The 17,047-nt window shown below is 38.7% G+C and overlaps 1 protein-coding gene across 6 annotated transcripts in view; it reads right to left on the bottom strand.

Moving 5' to 3' along the window:
- LOC137153702 (prolyl endopeptidase FAP-like) overlaps nucleotides 1–17,047 on the bottom strand; it is a 58,027-nt gene that overhangs the window by 4,292 nt on the left and 36,688 nt on the right. For 5 of the 6 annotated variants that reach the window (XM_067549360.1, XM_067549358.1, XM_067549357.1 and 2 more), the window contains 7 exons: nucleotides 16,377–16,501; nucleotides 13,673–13,720; nucleotides 11,325–11,423; nucleotides 10,471–10,540; nucleotides 8,932–9,126; nucleotides 6,027–6,081; nucleotides 1,110–1,209 (listed from right to left, as the gene is read on the bottom strand). In XM_067549360.1, coding sequence (XP_067405461.1) covers nucleotides 1,110–1,209; nucleotides 6,027–6,081; nucleotides 8,932–9,126; nucleotides 10,471–10,540; nucleotides 11,325–11,423; nucleotides 13,673–13,720; nucleotides 16,377–16,501 — 692 coding nt within the window. Of the gene's footprint in view, nucleotides 1–1,109; nucleotides 1,210–1,332; nucleotides 1,668–6,026; nucleotides 6,082–8,931; nucleotides 9,127–10,470; nucleotides 10,541–11,324; nucleotides 11,424–13,672; nucleotides 13,721–16,376; nucleotides 16,502–17,047 lie in introns of all 6 variants that reach the window. The other variant, XR_010919880.1, reaches the window with a different exon arrangement.

Genomic DNA, 17,047 nt, shown 5'->3' with positions numbered 1-17,047 from the left:
TTTTGGGAAGAAAGGCTAGAAATTATTATATGGCCATTCCATCTGCCTCTGCAAAGATCCACAGGATAGTCAATGATAGTTTACGGTCAGTGTTATCAGAGACTGCTGACAGATCTAAAAAAATCAGTACGCTCATCTAACTGTGTACAGGAAGAAATAAATAGTTAATGCTCTGTGGCAGTGCCTTCTGTGTGCCACATGCACATTTGTAGCTCATCTTGGAGGGAACATGGAAATCTGTGGAATCACAAAACAACAGCAGTTGCTGTAACTCCACTTTTTCAATAACTTTCTCCAGAAAGGGAAGGAGCATACTGGGCAATAACTGTTTAAGCTGTGATGTCACCAGCAATTTTTTGAGCTAGAGTTTTCTCACTGCTTGTATATTGGTGGTTGACACCTTAGCCTCCCAACGAGAGGCATTACACTCATAGTTACCTGTAATTCTCATCCACTGTAAGACTCCTATGCCTTGTCAGCATGGTGTGAAAAAATGTTTGAGTAAATGAGAACCCAATGACCAGAGTGTACATCTAATGTAACACTGTGTTCAACTTGTGTGTCAGGAAATGGGGGGAATGGTTGAGAATCTTCATGGGAGCTTCTGCTAGGAAATATTTTTTAAAATACTTGAGATCTGGAACAAACGATTCCATTTCAAAGACAAAAAAAATGTCTTTTAGTAATATTTTATGAGCTGCAAGGATAAGTGATTTCTGGAAGGGATAATGTAACCAGAGAGGGGTGACTCCATCAGAGGCTGATAAATCACCTCAAAGTTGCCCCCCAATTTGGTGGCAAATAGCTCCAGGAAGCCCCATCCAGCACATAATGGAATGGATATGGTTTGCTGAGGGGGCTTTAGAGATGCACAAGTGAGATTAGCAAACCCTGTGCCAGAGCACAGTATTTGTTCCAAAAGGCTGGTTGCAGTTATTGTCAGCAGGGAAGGATTAAATACAAGTTTTGCGGAATTTTATTTCCAGGTGATGACAATTTCTTATTTTTTGGGTTTCAAGTGGTCAAGCTCTTGCAATAATTCCATTCAGGAAGTTCATTAAATGTTATGTCCTGCTTTCTAAGTCAGTGTTTGTTAAACGTTTCTGTACCATAATATTCCCAGCTGGAGACAGGAGCCACTGCCATTCCACATTTAAATATTCCACTGCCAGATCCAAGTGCCAGCGAAGTTACATATCCACCATAGGACTAGGGAGAAATCAAAGGCAGGTTAATAGGTTAGCTATCACTTTGTTCTCTGAGACTCCAAGTAGCAAAACATTACATCCAAAGGAAATATTTGCTTTCGGGCAAAGCAACTGGAGGCTTTACCTTTATTGGCTAACTTCTTGTGAGGAACAGAAGGACAAGATAGTTCTATCTAATCACTTCACCTCTTCCTGCCATCTATGTTACTGCTTCATCCAGGACTCGGTTCAGGACAAATCCCGGTATTCCTCACCTATTGAATTACCTAGCTTCTTCCAAAAATTACTATATTGAATCAGCCCAATGTCTGAAGCAGAGACAGCAAGTTGTGGAAGGCTATGGATGTTGGCTTTGAAGCAGACCATAATACCCCAAGAACAGGTCAAGCTTTTGTTAAAGGCCTTAACAATGTCCATGTGCTGTAGGACTGCCTCGTAGAATTGGTGGGAATTTTTTTCCTAGCAGAAAATGTTAATAGAAATGGAGAAAAAATAATAATTTTAGTCAACATTTTCCATGGGAAAGTTAGACTCAGCAAAAAATCCCCAACCCCAAAATGTTCATCTAAAAACAAAAAATTACAGCTGAAAACCAAACATTTTGATTTGGAAATGCTGCTGCAGTTCCTCATGGGAATTGCGTATCTCTCGGCCCCATTCTCCTCTATGGACCCAGACTACACTTCCCATAATGCACTGCAATCTCCCTTCTTGTTGAGTCGCTGTGGTGCATTCTGGAAATCCCTGACAGTGGTGCATCATAGCAGAGCTAGTCCAACTAAGGAACCCACCTGACCCACTAAGGAAAATTGGGCTATGAGACACCCAAACTATCATTCCCAGCAACATTTTTTAAAATAGATTTTTTTTTTCTGTTTTAATTGTGTTTTCAACAAAAAGCAGAAATTTTTCATGGAAAAATTTTTTTCACAAAAATGTCACTTAGTCAAAAACCCAATTTTCCATCAAAAAACAACTTAGACAGAAAAATTTCAACTAATCATACTAACTAGAAAGCCTGACTGGACTTAAATTTGTGTTTTCTCAGCAGTGAAGGGAAAACACTATCTTTGTATATGGGGAGAATCCCTATATATGATTCTGAAATGTTTTCTTCAAAAGTTTTGGATTCCTTTCTGCAAGGGAGAGGAAAATAGTCTTGTAGCTAATTAAAAAAATAACTGACTGGTTTCTCCTCTGTCTTAATATTCTACAGTCAGAGGAAGAGAGATAGGAAACTTTTATTTATCAAGATGTTACTATGTGGTTTTTTGCATGATTTCTGATACATTAACGGTCTGATCATGAGTTACAACTACTTAGCACCTCTCAGATTCAGATACTATTACAGGAATTTTGGGGAGGGGAAAGTAAGTAACCTTTGAGTATTATTTCTTACTCCACTCAAAATTGGAACAAAAGGACCTTTGTCTGGGGCAGGATCCGGCCCCATGTTGTCTGTATTCTGTTTCATTCAGTATCAAGTTCCATTTCTAAGATGTCTAGAAAACAGAATGACTCCAGTCTCTGGATGTTAAAGACCAAAAAAGTGGGGAATTTGAGTTCTGCCTGTTGTCCTATCCAAATAAAGTAGCTTGGAGCCTGAAGCCTTAGCATTGACTACTTTTGCTCACTGAACTCAAACACATAATTGAACACATGATGGTCAGTCCACATGGTTGCATAATTTCCCACCCACCCTTTTTAAAGGATCAGCTGCCAGCTGTCAAAACTCTCTGGGATGGGACAAGCAATTCCTCAACCTCCCACCTGCTGCTGGTTCTTTGCCTGATCCTCAGCAGGGGAGAATTAATTCATATTTGGGGAGGAGGCAAGGGAAAGAATCAGGCTGGAGTTCAGAAAGGCTCTGTGTAAAGAGGTGGGGTTGGCAGTTGGGAACAGTGTGTAAGCATTTGGTCTGCTTGGTAGTGGGGAGCAGCATGTGTGACTGAAGGAGCGCACACACATGGATGAACATAAGTTCTCTGCTATTTCCTTATTTGTTACTTCTAGAGGATGAGAATGAAAATAAAAGGTTTCCATTCTTTCTGGAGGAGGGGGAGCGACAAAAGGTAGGAGAGGGGAGTGGAAACCAAAGGGGCTCATGCAGAATCCTGAAGATGAGCATTCTCATCTTCTGTGTTCAAAATATAAAGGGAAGTTTAGAAATTAATGGATGTATTGGATTTAATTATATATGTATCAAAAATAAAGCAACTCCCCACCCCCTTCTAAATAGCATCCAACTTGTAATGGGAGTGGGGGATAACTAGAAGCAACAAATAAGGAAATAGAAGAGAACTTATGCAATTCTTTTTCCGCTAACTTGAGGGGGCTTTATCCAAATCAGAAATGAGCATATCAAAGCCAGAAAATAAGGAACCAGTAGTAGAAAGATTTATGTGCTATAGCAGGTTAAGAGGTGGAGTTCGAAGCCTGAATTGCTTTAACAGTCTTTTACAAGCTTTGCTGTTCAAGAGAAATTGATGAGCCTGAAAAAGTGAAAAACATAACGCAGACTTTCAAACATATACAGACTCTGAATAGGGACATTTAGGTACGAAAAGAGGAATGCCTTCCAACTCTATTGAAATATATTGGACACTAGAGCCTTTTGTGTGGACTGAGTGGGAAAATGACAGCTTCCTCCCTAAAATATAAAGGCTGACAGCTTGTGCAATAGTGTCTTTATATTAATAATGCATCTAATGAGGGACCATAATACTTCAGCCCTGTCAAATGTCATCATTTATATGGTTGCAGTGTTGTAGCTGTGTTGGTTCTAGGATATTAGAGAAACAAGGTGGAGGAGGTAATATCTTTTATTGGACCAACTTCTATTGATGAAAGAGACAAACTTTTGAGCTTACACACCTGAGAAGAGCTCTGTGTAAGCTCGATAGCTTGTTTCTTTTCACCAACAGAAGTTAGTCCAATAAAAGATATTACCCTCATCCACCATGCCTCCATCATTTCTATGGGAAACTTGTAATTTTATTTATTTAAATAAAATGCTTCTTGATAAAAAAGCCAAAGGTTTTCAGTTCAGGAACTTAAGGATTTGGCCCCAAAATATTAAGTATTATATCAGAATTACCTACTCATAAATACAGACATAATTTAATTACACCCTAATGTGATGTATTGTATCTAGGTATTTTGTATTGGTATATGATCACAATAACTAAAATATTAGTTTATATTAACTTCATACAAAGCTGTTAGCAGCTCTGTTCACGTGTCATCTAATACCAGCCACTTTCATTCATTACTTTTCAACTGAATCTGCAAGTTCTGTCCTGTAACATGTTTCTGGAGAAACTGCTTATGGGGCAACTGAGCCAAGAAAAAACAAAAGAAACTTAAACAATGACATTGACTAGAAGAATTCTCCTGGCAAAAAGACAGTCTGTTTGAAAAGAATTAAATTGAAATCCCTTCTGAAAGCTAATCAGAGAAAAATGAGCATTTATAAAACAGCAAAACTTTGGAAAGAATCAATTAATTGGTGACTAACTTCCCAGTTTAGTAAGCCTTTCTAGCTAGTGCTTATCTGTTACTGTTCGGCCCCTGCTCATCCTTTACTCTTAAGCAGTACTTTTAGTACCGGAATCTTACCTTGAAGACTGAATGACAACAAGGGGAAAGACACTAATTATAATGAGTTCCAGAAGGATAGCCATGTTAGTCTGTTTTTAGCAAAACAACAAGAGTCCTGTGGCACCTTAAAGACTGTTTCACAGTTTCTGCTCACGGAAGCTTATGCCCAGATAAATTTGTCAGTCTTTAAGGTTTCACAGGACTTTCGTTGTTTTACTAATTATAATGGTTTTTTTCTCTTCCGTTAAGGCCAGATTCTGCTCTAGAAATCTGACCTTCAGGTGCCCTAAGATACTGCTCAATGTGAGTAAGGATGGTAGAATCTGGCCAATAGGAAGTAGGTTTACAATTATGTCCCTTTAACAGTGAAGAATAATACAAGCAGCTATGTAAGATCCCCAGTACTTTTTTGGGTACTTTTTTGGGTGGTTTTGATGGGCCTAGGAATGCAGTAAGAATGAATTTCCTTGTGTATTTCACTCACTGCACGCACCAGTCCCAAACCCAATCAGGAAGAGCAAAGGCACTGGAAAAGTCAAACAAAGTCAAAGAAACTTTTCCCAGTCTCAAAGATTTGGGTTTGATTCAAGTTCTGGCTGATGGTTTGGCCTGATTCTTATCTCATCCAATGTGGTTTGCCCATCCCTACTTGGAGTCCCCAAATCTCAGTGTGTGCAGCCCCTCATCCTTTCATTTCATCAGTAAAAAAAAAAACCAGATTCTAGTTTGGGAAAGAGGTTTCGATCACTTGTGTTTTTTCTGAAGTTCAACCTTATGCACTATTTCAAGGTTAGACAAAAATCACGAAGTAATGGAAGCCAGGTCAGTATTTCAGATCAAAGGGATTAATGGGATTCTGTTTTTTGTTTTTTAACTTCAGATCATTTGAATTCACACTTCTTGAATTTTGATGTGAGTATCGTGTTCAAAGAACCTCATAATTAACAGTGAAGCCAACTGAAACTTCAGAGTGTTGCCTGGTTTCAATCCAAAACCATATTTGCAACTGAGATCTACTCAAAATTCAGCCCATGCCTTCCTGAAAATAAGTATAGGCTTTGAAAATCCTCATTGAATCTTTTCTGTTTTTAAATTTTCACTATGACAAAAGTTTAGAGAAGTGACTTTAGAGAGACTTAGTAGGAAACAAGGAAGAATTTTCGAAAACACCCACTGTAGTAAGATTAAGAAAGGTAAATATGGAAAGCAACTACTTACCCATCCCCATATTGCTATTCTTTTTTCATCAACAAAACCCATTTCTATAAATTTTCTGTTTAAAAGAAAAATCACCATTAAAAAGTCATTCTTATTGCCCAACAGGATAATTTACATTACATTTAGTTAATAAAAAAGAGCTCAAGCTTCTTTCACTCTTTCCAACACGCCAGGTACACGAAGAATAGAAAGCATATCTGATTTCGACAAGGGACCAAGTAACAGCTTCATGGATTATGGTTATCTGTTTGACCTCCAAGATGAATAAAACACCCTTTAGTTTACTTTTTACTCTGAATATTTAAAACGCATTTATTTTCATCTAGGTAGAAAGACCAGGGCATAGCTGAAAGCAATGCTCAAGGAGCCCAGTGGGAGTACTGGTCACAGAGTGGAAGAGTAACTAAAGAAGATAGTCTCAGAAATCGTCGATACTCACTTTGGCTTACATTCCTGTGTTTCCAGTTTAAATCTATATCTATTAAAAAGGAGCTAACAAGATTCGTGCACACCAATAAACATATCTCCTGATTTTCCATTATTGCTTCTCCCCTTCCATCTTTTCTTAATGCCAATCTTTTGCTGTGCTGTAATTAACGTCAGGGCCTGATCCGGCAAAGTGTTCAACATACTCAACTTCCAGTGGGAACTAATGGTGCTCTCTGCCTTTAAGGAGGTGCCTTACAGGATCAGGCCCTGAGATTTTAAACTACTTGTCCTTTTATTGGTCTGTAAGATGTCATGCATGTTCATGGCACAGTAATAAAAATAACAAGGAAAACTTCTCCCAGTGCTCCCTGCAGATGCATGCTGAAAAGCTCAAAGAAGAGGGAAGGGCTATGCCTCACTTGTGTGTTTGATCATCAAGCAGCTTGAATGGAAAATCAGGTCACTAGTATTTGGTTCCCAGCCTCTGTGTCACATTGTGATGATGCAGTTTGCTGAAGGAAACATTCTAGAGAGGGAAGGAGGGTTTGTGCACAGGGACATCTTCCCGAAGAAGCCACTTAGAAAAAAAGCTATGTAAATATGGGTGAATTATTGGTGCAGAGCTCAGCACACAATATGGTAAAACTGGGAAGAAGAGGCAGAACGAGGGAAAAGACACAAGAAAGATAAAAAAACTAGTAGGCCGAGGGCAACTTCCCTGCCCTCATTCAGCAATATAATCCCACTTATTTCTCTCAGCCATCTTCACATCCACGTTTAGAGGAAGCATAGTGACTAATGCACCAAATAGATGTTCACCCCAGGTTCTCCACCACCACCAGCTGCTAACTTCCCTTTGCCAGGAAGCCCACACAAGTGGCCAATACCACACCTAAAATAGGAGGTATTGACTGGGAGGGACATGGTGAGACATGGAATATGGGCTGCCAGAGGGTGCGCTAATTCAGCACAGTTCTGCTGCAGCCTTAGCCAGCTGGGCTTCTACACTTAAAGCCCCTCTCTCTCTAGGGGCAGTCCCCTGCCAGGGTGCATGGCCCTTGCTGGTAAATCTGGCCTATAGTCTTGTGACAGAGTAGCAAAATGAAGCGGAAGCCATCCTCCACACACGCACACGCGCACACACTAAAATCGGTGTGGATGCTGGCAGTAAATTGGGGAAGTTTGTATGAAAAGTTTGTGATAATTTCAGCCATTCCTTTACATGCTGTCAGGCCAGATTGCAGCTGCAGAAGCAGTTTAGCCGTACAGTGCCTCTGACAGGTCTTTTTCCACCCCTTTTATGTCTGAGTGTCACTTCCGACCCATAAAAAGTAATTTATGACTTTTATGATCTCCTAAAATGAGTGATTATGTCACTGCAATGTTTCAGGAAAGAAAAGCAACTAACAGATGACACTTAGAAGTCTGAAATGATAAAACAGATAGTCTGCTTCAGTCTTCAGTGAAAAGGATAATAACGATAGGATACTTAATGCAATAATAGCTAAGAAGGAAATGGAGAGGTCACCAAGCAGAAACAGGAAGGAAGAGATAAGGGTACTTAGATAGAGGCAGTGCTCTTAAGCACATAGAGCAAGGGAATGGGAGTCAGGGCTCTTGGATTCTCTTCCTGGCTCTGCTACTCAGGGCCAATTCTATCACTTGGGGGGCACCTAATTCCCCCTGGCCAGCCTCCATGGCATGAAAAAGTCTCCCAAGATACCAGTCAGCCCCTTTTGGGCACCTTCCACAAGACAAAATTAATCCCTCTCCCCTACAACACAGTTCTCTGAGGCTGCAAACTAACCCTCCTCCCATTCTAAACACCTGCTTTGATAGTGCTGTTGCATCTTGGGACTGTGAAATTCCAAGTTGGGGCTTCTTTCATGAGTCTCTCAGCCCTTCCTTCCATTCAGGAGCGATATATCTGTTTGGAGTACCTGGAGTCTGGATAGCTTCTATGCAGAGTAGCATGGGTGGGTCAGGAATTGCAAGAGGCTGTTGCCAGAACTTGTTGGCCCCAGGCACTCTTGTCATTTCCTGCTACCTTGGAATGGCAAGGAAGATGGGTTTGGTGACTAAACACCCTCTCTGATGGTCTAGAGATGTGGGTACAGACGTTGGGCAAGTGCTTGTAGATCCCAGATTGGAGGCATTATGGACATGCAAATTATTACTCAAAGAACTGAACTAGCAGGATCGAAGCATGCCCTGTGATGGGTTCAGAGGACACCACATAACCACATGGGTAAGATGTACCTCTATAATGTTTGTTGTCCGTGAGTCCCAGTTCTGGTCTTGCCTACTCGAGGCAGTGGAGGGAGAGGCCCAATATAGATTTTCATTCTTAACAGTTACCAGCTGAGTGGTGCTCAAAAGACCTTGAAATGCATCTACTAATGTGTCTCCTGTACCACGGCTTCAGTGTTGCTTAACATGTGAAAGGGATTCTATTCAATCCTACTGTGATACTCACTTCACTGCTGAGATTTGGTCCTCAACTTCATAGACTCCTAGTTTTCGATATACTGCATGCAGCATCTTGTCACCTTGAAAAGCTGTCCCTCTGCCATCCACAAGAGCAACAATAATTTCCTCTCTGCTTGCAAGATAGGTTATCCAGCTAATCCCAAAGGTGTTTTTTACACTCTGACTGCAAGGTCCTCCATACCTAAAGGTAATATTTGCAGAATCACAGATTTAGATATGGTGGATGAGCTTAAAAGAATACATTGATCAAATAGAGGACATAAATAATGGAATAACTAAGGTTCAAACCTCAGATCTTATTTAAAATAAAAAACTTCTTCAGTGCATAGCCCCTGGAGGGCAGCCTAACAAAATCTTAATTCCGGAGAGGGGAAATTTCTGGAGATGACTGTAGCTCATATTTTCTCTGCATATCTTCTCCTATAAGGCAGAATAGACTCATGGTATTCAGTAGGCAGAAACAATCAGACCTTCACTGATATAGGTGTGGGACTTTGCCAGCTATGATCTATTTCAGTTCTTGTAGGACCAGGTTGATTCATTAGATTTGGCCCAGAATAAGGAACAGCCCATGGCTGCACTGTCTCAAGAAGAACTCTGGGAGGATATTATGCCTCAAAGTCACAATTCCGCAAAGTAAATTACCTCATCCATTTCAGGGATACAGTTTACTTCCTACCCCTCTGCTCCTGGACTGAGAATCTGGCCAGCAATGAGGGGGGAAGGATAAGGCTTCCTTGCCCCTTTCTGCCCACTTAGTTACAACGGAGAACATCAAGTGAGCAGCCCCTGGCTTTCTTCTTGACAGCTGGCATCTGAGTACACCTTACCCAGCTGAGCAAGACAAGGAGGGGCTTTAGTCCATATACACTTGAATGAAAGCTGAAGATAATCTAGTCCACACTGTTTTACATTAATTTTTCTTAGCCACTTCAGATAAGTTTATATCATGATTTCAGAAGTTAACAACAGTGAAACCCATAAGTCTCATGGTGCATGGAGCAGCAGTGGAGCTAATGACTCCAAGTGATATTCTGCAAATTCCTATTTTCTTTCTGGTGAAAAGTTCCAGAGGGGTAGCCGTGTTAGTCTGTATATATCAAAAATGAGAGTCCTGTAGCACCTTAAAGACTAACAAATTTCTGCGGGCATAAGCTTTCATTTTGATTAGATTAGAAATTATTCTGTGAGTTACAATTCTATGAAATTTCATGCATCTGACGAAGTGGGTTGCAGCCCACGAAAGCTTATGCCCGCAGAAATTTGTTAGTCTTTAAGGTGCTACAGGACTCTCATTATTTTCTTTCTCTTTCTGAAGGACTAGTCTTAGTCTCACTAAAGTCAGCAACAAAACTCTCATTGATTTCAATAGGATCAGGATTCTATTTCAGAAATATAGCCTAAAACCAAAGAACTGGTATGCTTTGCTTGTTATATACACTAATGCACTTGTCCTGCACTACACGTGAAGTGTCAAAACTAATAAAGAAGACTATATGAAAAAAGAAAAGAAAATCTTACATACACCTGAATAAGCAGAGGATACTTCTTGGAGCGATCAAACTGAGGAGGTAGAAGCATCTTGTACCACATAGCTGAAAAAAAGATGTATTACAAATATATCAACGTTTAAGATGATTCTTCTATGTATGAGCTATAATTTGTTGGAGTACCATATGAAAATGAATAAGCAATGAGACACAGGATTCATGACTTGTGAGTCAGGAATTGATTTAAGTCATTTTTCCTATTTAACTGTTTATGAACAATCTTGAAAAACAAGTGTTGGGGTTTTTCGGGTTTGTTTGTGTTTTTTAATTAAGCTGTATGCAATAATATTAGGGTCTAATTTCTGCAGGTAGGAAGAAAAAATGAAATCACGATGACAAAGTCTATCTCAATGGTGAGATATATGAATTTAGGAAACATTCTATATCAATTCATTACTATACTATAAGACTATGTTGTAAAATCACTAATGATAATGCCTTCACAATTCAAACCCTATCCTCAAGGCATTATAATGCGTAACGCATGCATACCAGATTACATATTACTTTTTTATGATGACCACAATACTTTTTATATTTCTCTCTCATGAGAGAAAAATTAATTAATTTACAAATATTAATGAATAATATCTCTTAGTACCATGACCTCTGTGTGGTAGAGTGATATTGTATCTGTTTCACTGACGGGCAAAATGCGGCACAGTAATATTAAGTGAGTTGCTCAAAGTCAGATAGTGAATCCATGGCAAAAGTAAAAATACAACCCAGGAAGCCTAATTCCACATCCCTTTTTCTTGCTGTCTACAATAGAAAAAGCATAACATTGATAGAAAAACAAACAGTACAATATAAGGTGTATAATTCTTACTAATTCCATCCACTTCAAGTTTATTAATTTCCTCCTTAGGCATTTTGATGTTTTTCAATGCAGATTCTAATTCCCCATTGTCTTCCAGAACTTTAATCTCTAGGTAAAAGAAGTTTCCATATTAGGAATCAATTTGCTTTTCAACTCATCTCTGTTAATTGAGACTCCCTTGTTTTTTTTTGTGTGGCTAGACTGGAATAGAAATCTATGGAATACACTTACAAATAAGCAATGAAGTCAGTGTAGGAAACTTCATTTGGTTTTAATTATTCAACTAACAAAATTAATGGCCCATATATTCCCCAGCCCCTGTGCATGTTCTGCAACCCTAGCTCAGGTTAAATTCCTGTCAATTTCAATGGAAATTTTATCTGACTAATGTAGCCCTGCTTGCTTGCATATATATCTTTTCTTATGAATTTAATTTCTTGTTTTATTATAATAGGTTTATAAATTTGTATTGGAGTATTTTGGCTGTAACGCAAGAAATCTGCAGGCCACATCCTGTATGATGAGCTAAGGCAAGTTAGCATACATATGTTCAGGACCCTTTAGCCTAGATAAGTGATGATGAGCTAAAGTATATACACGTTTGTAACCTTTATCCTAGATAAGTCAGGATGTGTTAAAATTGGAGGGGGAGCTACCTCAATTCATGCCCTCGGTAGACTTAACAGGTACACCACAAAGAACATGGTTAGGCCAGAAATAACATGCTTCTCCAAATGTTGTCTCTAATTACATCCATTGTCCTGAGTAATGGATTACTGCACACTCCTGCCTCTTATTAGCAAGATACAATGTGCTTTTTTGCATCTGAATTAATACTTTAATCTTGTCCTCTGCTGTAACTTCATAGAATTGTAACTCACAGAATAATTTCTAATCAAATCTTAATATAACTGTATTTATTTACTGGAAAACTTTCTTAGATGATCAAGCACCAAACATATTGACATGTACATTTAAACAGTTATATTTTCCATATAGATAATATCCAGCGCAGATTGTAATACTGGCACATTAGGAATCCATTGAAAACTACTTTGTATATCAAAATGCTTTCCTATGACTAGGGATGGGCATAGAATGTTGTACATAATGAGAGTCTGTGACCTGAATCTTCACCCACAAATTGAAACAGAACCTTAGGTGATTTTTTAACAACTTCTGTTAAACTTTTTGTGATTGTTTTACTTTTTTGAAAAACACTCCCTGGCTCTGTGAAAGCATTAATACCGAAAAAAACACAGCCTCACTGGGAACAGGAGATACCAGACTTCTTTCAAGAAAGTCAGTTATTGTGAAATATCCAGGCCAGTTTTGCAGATCCAGTAATTTTTTATTGCTCGGATAAAAGCTGAGAAAACATCCTGTCTTTGAACCCAATCCAAACTGGAGCTCCAAATCTTTTGAAGTTTGCCCAATCCTATAGACAGTCCAGAGTAAACTTCCAGACTGGTGCGTATGAAGTTAGTTGCACAACTCCCATTTGAACTAATGGGTGGTGTATGGTCAAATCCCTGCCAACCACAATGAAAATGGACTCATTTCCCCTCCTGTGCAATTGCAGTCTAGTTCAAAACAAACACTGTCATGATCACCTAACAAATAAGCAATTAGCCCAAATGGCACAAAGATGACTAAAACAAGAGGCTACATAATACCCTTAACAAAGACAAAAATAAAAAGGCAGCTTGAACAGGTTCTTTCTGCAGTGAAGCAGCGTGGCTGAGCAAAGCACAGGGAAGGCAAAGGTGAAAGTCCATTAAATTAAACCTTTGTTTCCTAGGCACAAGGAGTTAGTAGAATGACATATTGATAATTAAACAGTTTGTTGACCATTTCATACAGACTATGCTCTTTGCTTGGGAAATTAGAAGGGACCCTTAATGTGCAGATATAAGTGGCAATTCATGAACAGATTTTGCAGAAAGAAGAGTTGGAAGAACATGGCTAGAGAACAAAAGCATACATGTTGGGAATGGAACAACCTTCTCCAGCTCCAAACGTTTCTTTTGGATTCCTCACAGGTCAACAGCATAGTGCATGAGTAAAGGTTAAGTAGAAACTGTGTATTGATATCAGGATTTGGCCCACTGGGAGTTACCAATGCTCATTATACCCATTGTTTGTAACAATGTAAAATTCAAGGATGGATTCAACAACAAAAATATAGTATATCCACATTTCACAATGTAATAAGAAAGAAGCTGAATATTGAATCTGACCCTCACTGAGAGTCAAAAGCATCTTTAAAGCAAGTCTAAATAGTGGCTTATGGGATTTATTTAGTAAATATTCAGGATAAAAACAACGCACAGAAATATGCAGAATATTTGCAGTACCTCTGTCATTGCTGCTGTCAAAAAGAGTGGAAATAGGAATGCCTGGACCTGTAATGAAAATTAAAAGAGAATGAAAGGTTGTATATCTTTTGAAACATGGTTTGAAGAGTAGAGTTACTATTAAAATATCGATGATGAGATCTTTGCAGATTACTTGAACTTTCTCGGCTGGATGTTTGCATATAACTTCCTTTTAATAGAATCATAGAAAGGTAGGGCTGGAAGGGACCACAAGAGGTCTTCTAGTCTATCCCCTGCATCGAGGCACTATTAGGTTCCTACACCACAAAGAAGTAAACACTCCCTTTGAAAAATGTTTTACTAACAAGTGTAAATAATAGCTGTTCCCAAGGCCCATGCATAGTGCAATTATACAGTCACATCATATGACTGTATAATTGCCCTTTTTTTGAAAATTGCTGCATAATTATGCTTCAGAATCCAAACTTCCATTTAAAAATAAATAAATCGTACAGTTGCACAGAAATATTTTCAAAAAGGAACTGAACTTCCCTGTAGTGCTCTCTGCCTGAGTCTGCAGACAGTCTGAAACAATGCTCTAAGGAAAGGGGTGAACTGTCCCAAGTCATTTCAATATTGTGTCAATTCAGAAGCCTCAGGATGTCAATTTAAATGTCACCATTGTCAACCAAATGTGATGAAATCACCATATGCCCAACATGTCATTGCTGTTTCATGTCAAAAGTGTCCAGCTGTTGTATTTGCATCTCTGTGGTGGCCCAGTTTTCAGAGCCATACACAAAGACAGAAGCCACGATAGAGACGCATCTTAGTGCAAGTTGATATGTGATGTTGACACCACAGAAGCTTCCATAGAGCATGCATAATACCTGTAGCCTTATTGATCCAAGGTTTCATGTCACCAAGGCAGCACCCCTCCTTGGTAACAATGGAGCTAAGATACTCATGATACAAACAAAGATGTTAAGCATCATGCCAATCAGCCTCCAGTGTCCTCCCAAGTGACTCAATGCCAGCTCAGGTAGCTTGGCCATCTGCTCCGTATACCAGAGTCCATAGCATCCCACCAGTTTTATGCATTTGATTCAACAAAAGTTGGTTGGAGAAGACCTCATGGACAGTCTTGCATATGCTGGAGGCATATAGTGGCTTCCAACCTTAACTGCCTAAGTCTTAATATAGAGCAGGCTGCAACACTGGCAGGAGACCGGACTCTCTGGAAATGGATGATCTGAGGTGTGCATTCTATGCTCCATGAGCAACAGAATGAATGAATGAATGGTAATCAGAATAACTTTCTGCCCATTGTCTTGGTACCAAAAGCTCCAAATCTTTCCTACCAATCTGTCTAAATCTCCAGCATATCTTGATATCTACAATGCAGTGATGTATTTTTAATAGAAAAATCTGTGGCACACTGAAAAACTGTGGTAAATTCAAATTCAATTTAGTAGCAAAATTGAAATTACAAAGATTCCTGTACTAATTGTACTGTACTGGGCTGGGAGCTGTAAGGGATACAGGGCATGAGGCAATATTGCATAATTTTGAGGTTCTTACTGCATAACACAGGAATCACTGCCACACACACTATGTCAAAAGCACTGCTTCGGAAATAAGGGTCTTGGTCATTACCATACAACAAAGCTCTAGGGAGGAAGGTAGCCTGTAAACAAAGTGATGTCCAGCAAACAGCTAAGGTGCCATTACATAAGGGGAACTCAAAATTAATAATGTGAAATGGGCTTCTGAGAATGTGTCACATCACATTTCCTAAGGTGAGTGGATTTCATGTGATGACGATAATATCAAATATTCTTGACAAGGTGATTGAGAGGTGTTATCATTCTGTTACGCTTGCTCCATTAGCTGGGGTTTTTATTATTTGTACAGCTGAATATTCAGTTCAGATTCTGAAATGTGGTAGCAAAAGATGGTATACTACATACAAGATTGTGAAGGGAAAAATGTATAGAGTTTTGCTTTTGAATTTTTATATTATATAGATTTACTGTCCATTATTTACAATGCCGGATAATGAGTGAAAACCAGCCAACTGAATTCTATGGCAAAAAGCCTATTGATTTCAGTAGGACCAAGATTTCATCCACTTGTCTTGAGAGCAATTTCAAAGGTCTCATGATTATCGCTGTGTCTCACTACATTTCACAACAAATATAAAAATTCTGAAAATAAAACTACATCACTTAGAAAACTGTCAACACTTTCTGGGTCAAATTCAGCCCTGGTGTAAGCAGGTTCAAGTCTTACTGATTTCAGTAGGAGTTACATCTGCTTATGCCACAGCTGAATTTGGCCTCCTATGGCAGAATCAAGTGTACAGATTAGTAGGAACCCAAAGAATGAAAGAGAAAGGGGTTCCTAGATCTTGCCTTAGTAGCCACTGGGCAGAGTGTGATTTTGGCTAAAGTTGGTCAGGAAATGATTTTTTTTCCTGTGAAAGATTAATAAATTTGTTTTAGTCATTTTTTTTTTCAGGTTTTTTTGGTCCAAAAACTGAAATCCCATAAACTGAAAAATATTTTGGTTTTAAGCAACTGAAAACATTTTTTTCTAGTTTTTGGCAGCCAAACTTTTTCAGTTTAAAACCTCTTCTGTCAACTGTTAAGTCTGAATGAATATTTCCTGGAATAAATTTCATCTATCTCATATTGCCATGAAAATACAATTTAGAATTTGTTTGGTCACATGCTATACATACCATAACAAACTAGGGCATAATACATCGCATTTTCACTGAATCTCGCTGAATAATACTGACACCTTTCTTTCCTTAGATTACAAGTAATGCATTGTTTCCTAAGAGGATTGCTTCCAATGCTAATTCTAGGAGAAAATGAAAAAAAAAAAAAACCAATATAATATTGAAGTACATTTTCCACATAATGCTTCCCCATCTGCTCCAAAACATCTATATTATAAAGTTACATATAAATTTCATGTTCTAATCAATGGCTTATAGTTTTTCAAGTTTTAAAAAACCATAGTTGTATAGTTCAGACAATATCCTTCTCCCCCACATCCCAACTTTTAGATATATGCTTAATATTTCTGGGATCATATATTCAGAGTCTTCAACATGGCATGTCTGTACAGATATCCACGTCCTTATATGGCCCTCATCACTGTAGAATCTGAGTGCCTCAGATTTATTATTAATGGATTTTAATCTCACAATATCTCAGAGGTAGGGAAGTATTATCCTCCTTTTACAGATGGGAAACTCAGGATAAGTTAAGTAACTTTCTCGAGGTCACACAGAAAGTCTGTGGCTAAGCTGGGAATTGAAGCCAGATCTACTGAGTCCAAAACCAGTGCCCTATCCACTAGACCTTGCTTCCTCCTCCACTTGTTTGTGTGTACAAATTGCAT

This window comes from Emydura macquarii, unplaced genomic scaffold (genome assembly GCF_026122565.2).
Source record: "Emydura macquarii macquarii isolate MOO-44397 ecotype Brisbane River unplaced genomic scaffold, CSIRO-AGI_Emac_v2 contig_1253, whole genome shotgun sequence".
NCBI lineage: Eukaryota > Metazoa > Chordata > Testudines > Chelidae > Emydura > Emydura macquarii.
The sequence above is the reverse complement of the archived record's forward strand: the minus strand, read 5'-3'. Positions and strand labels throughout refer to the sequence as shown.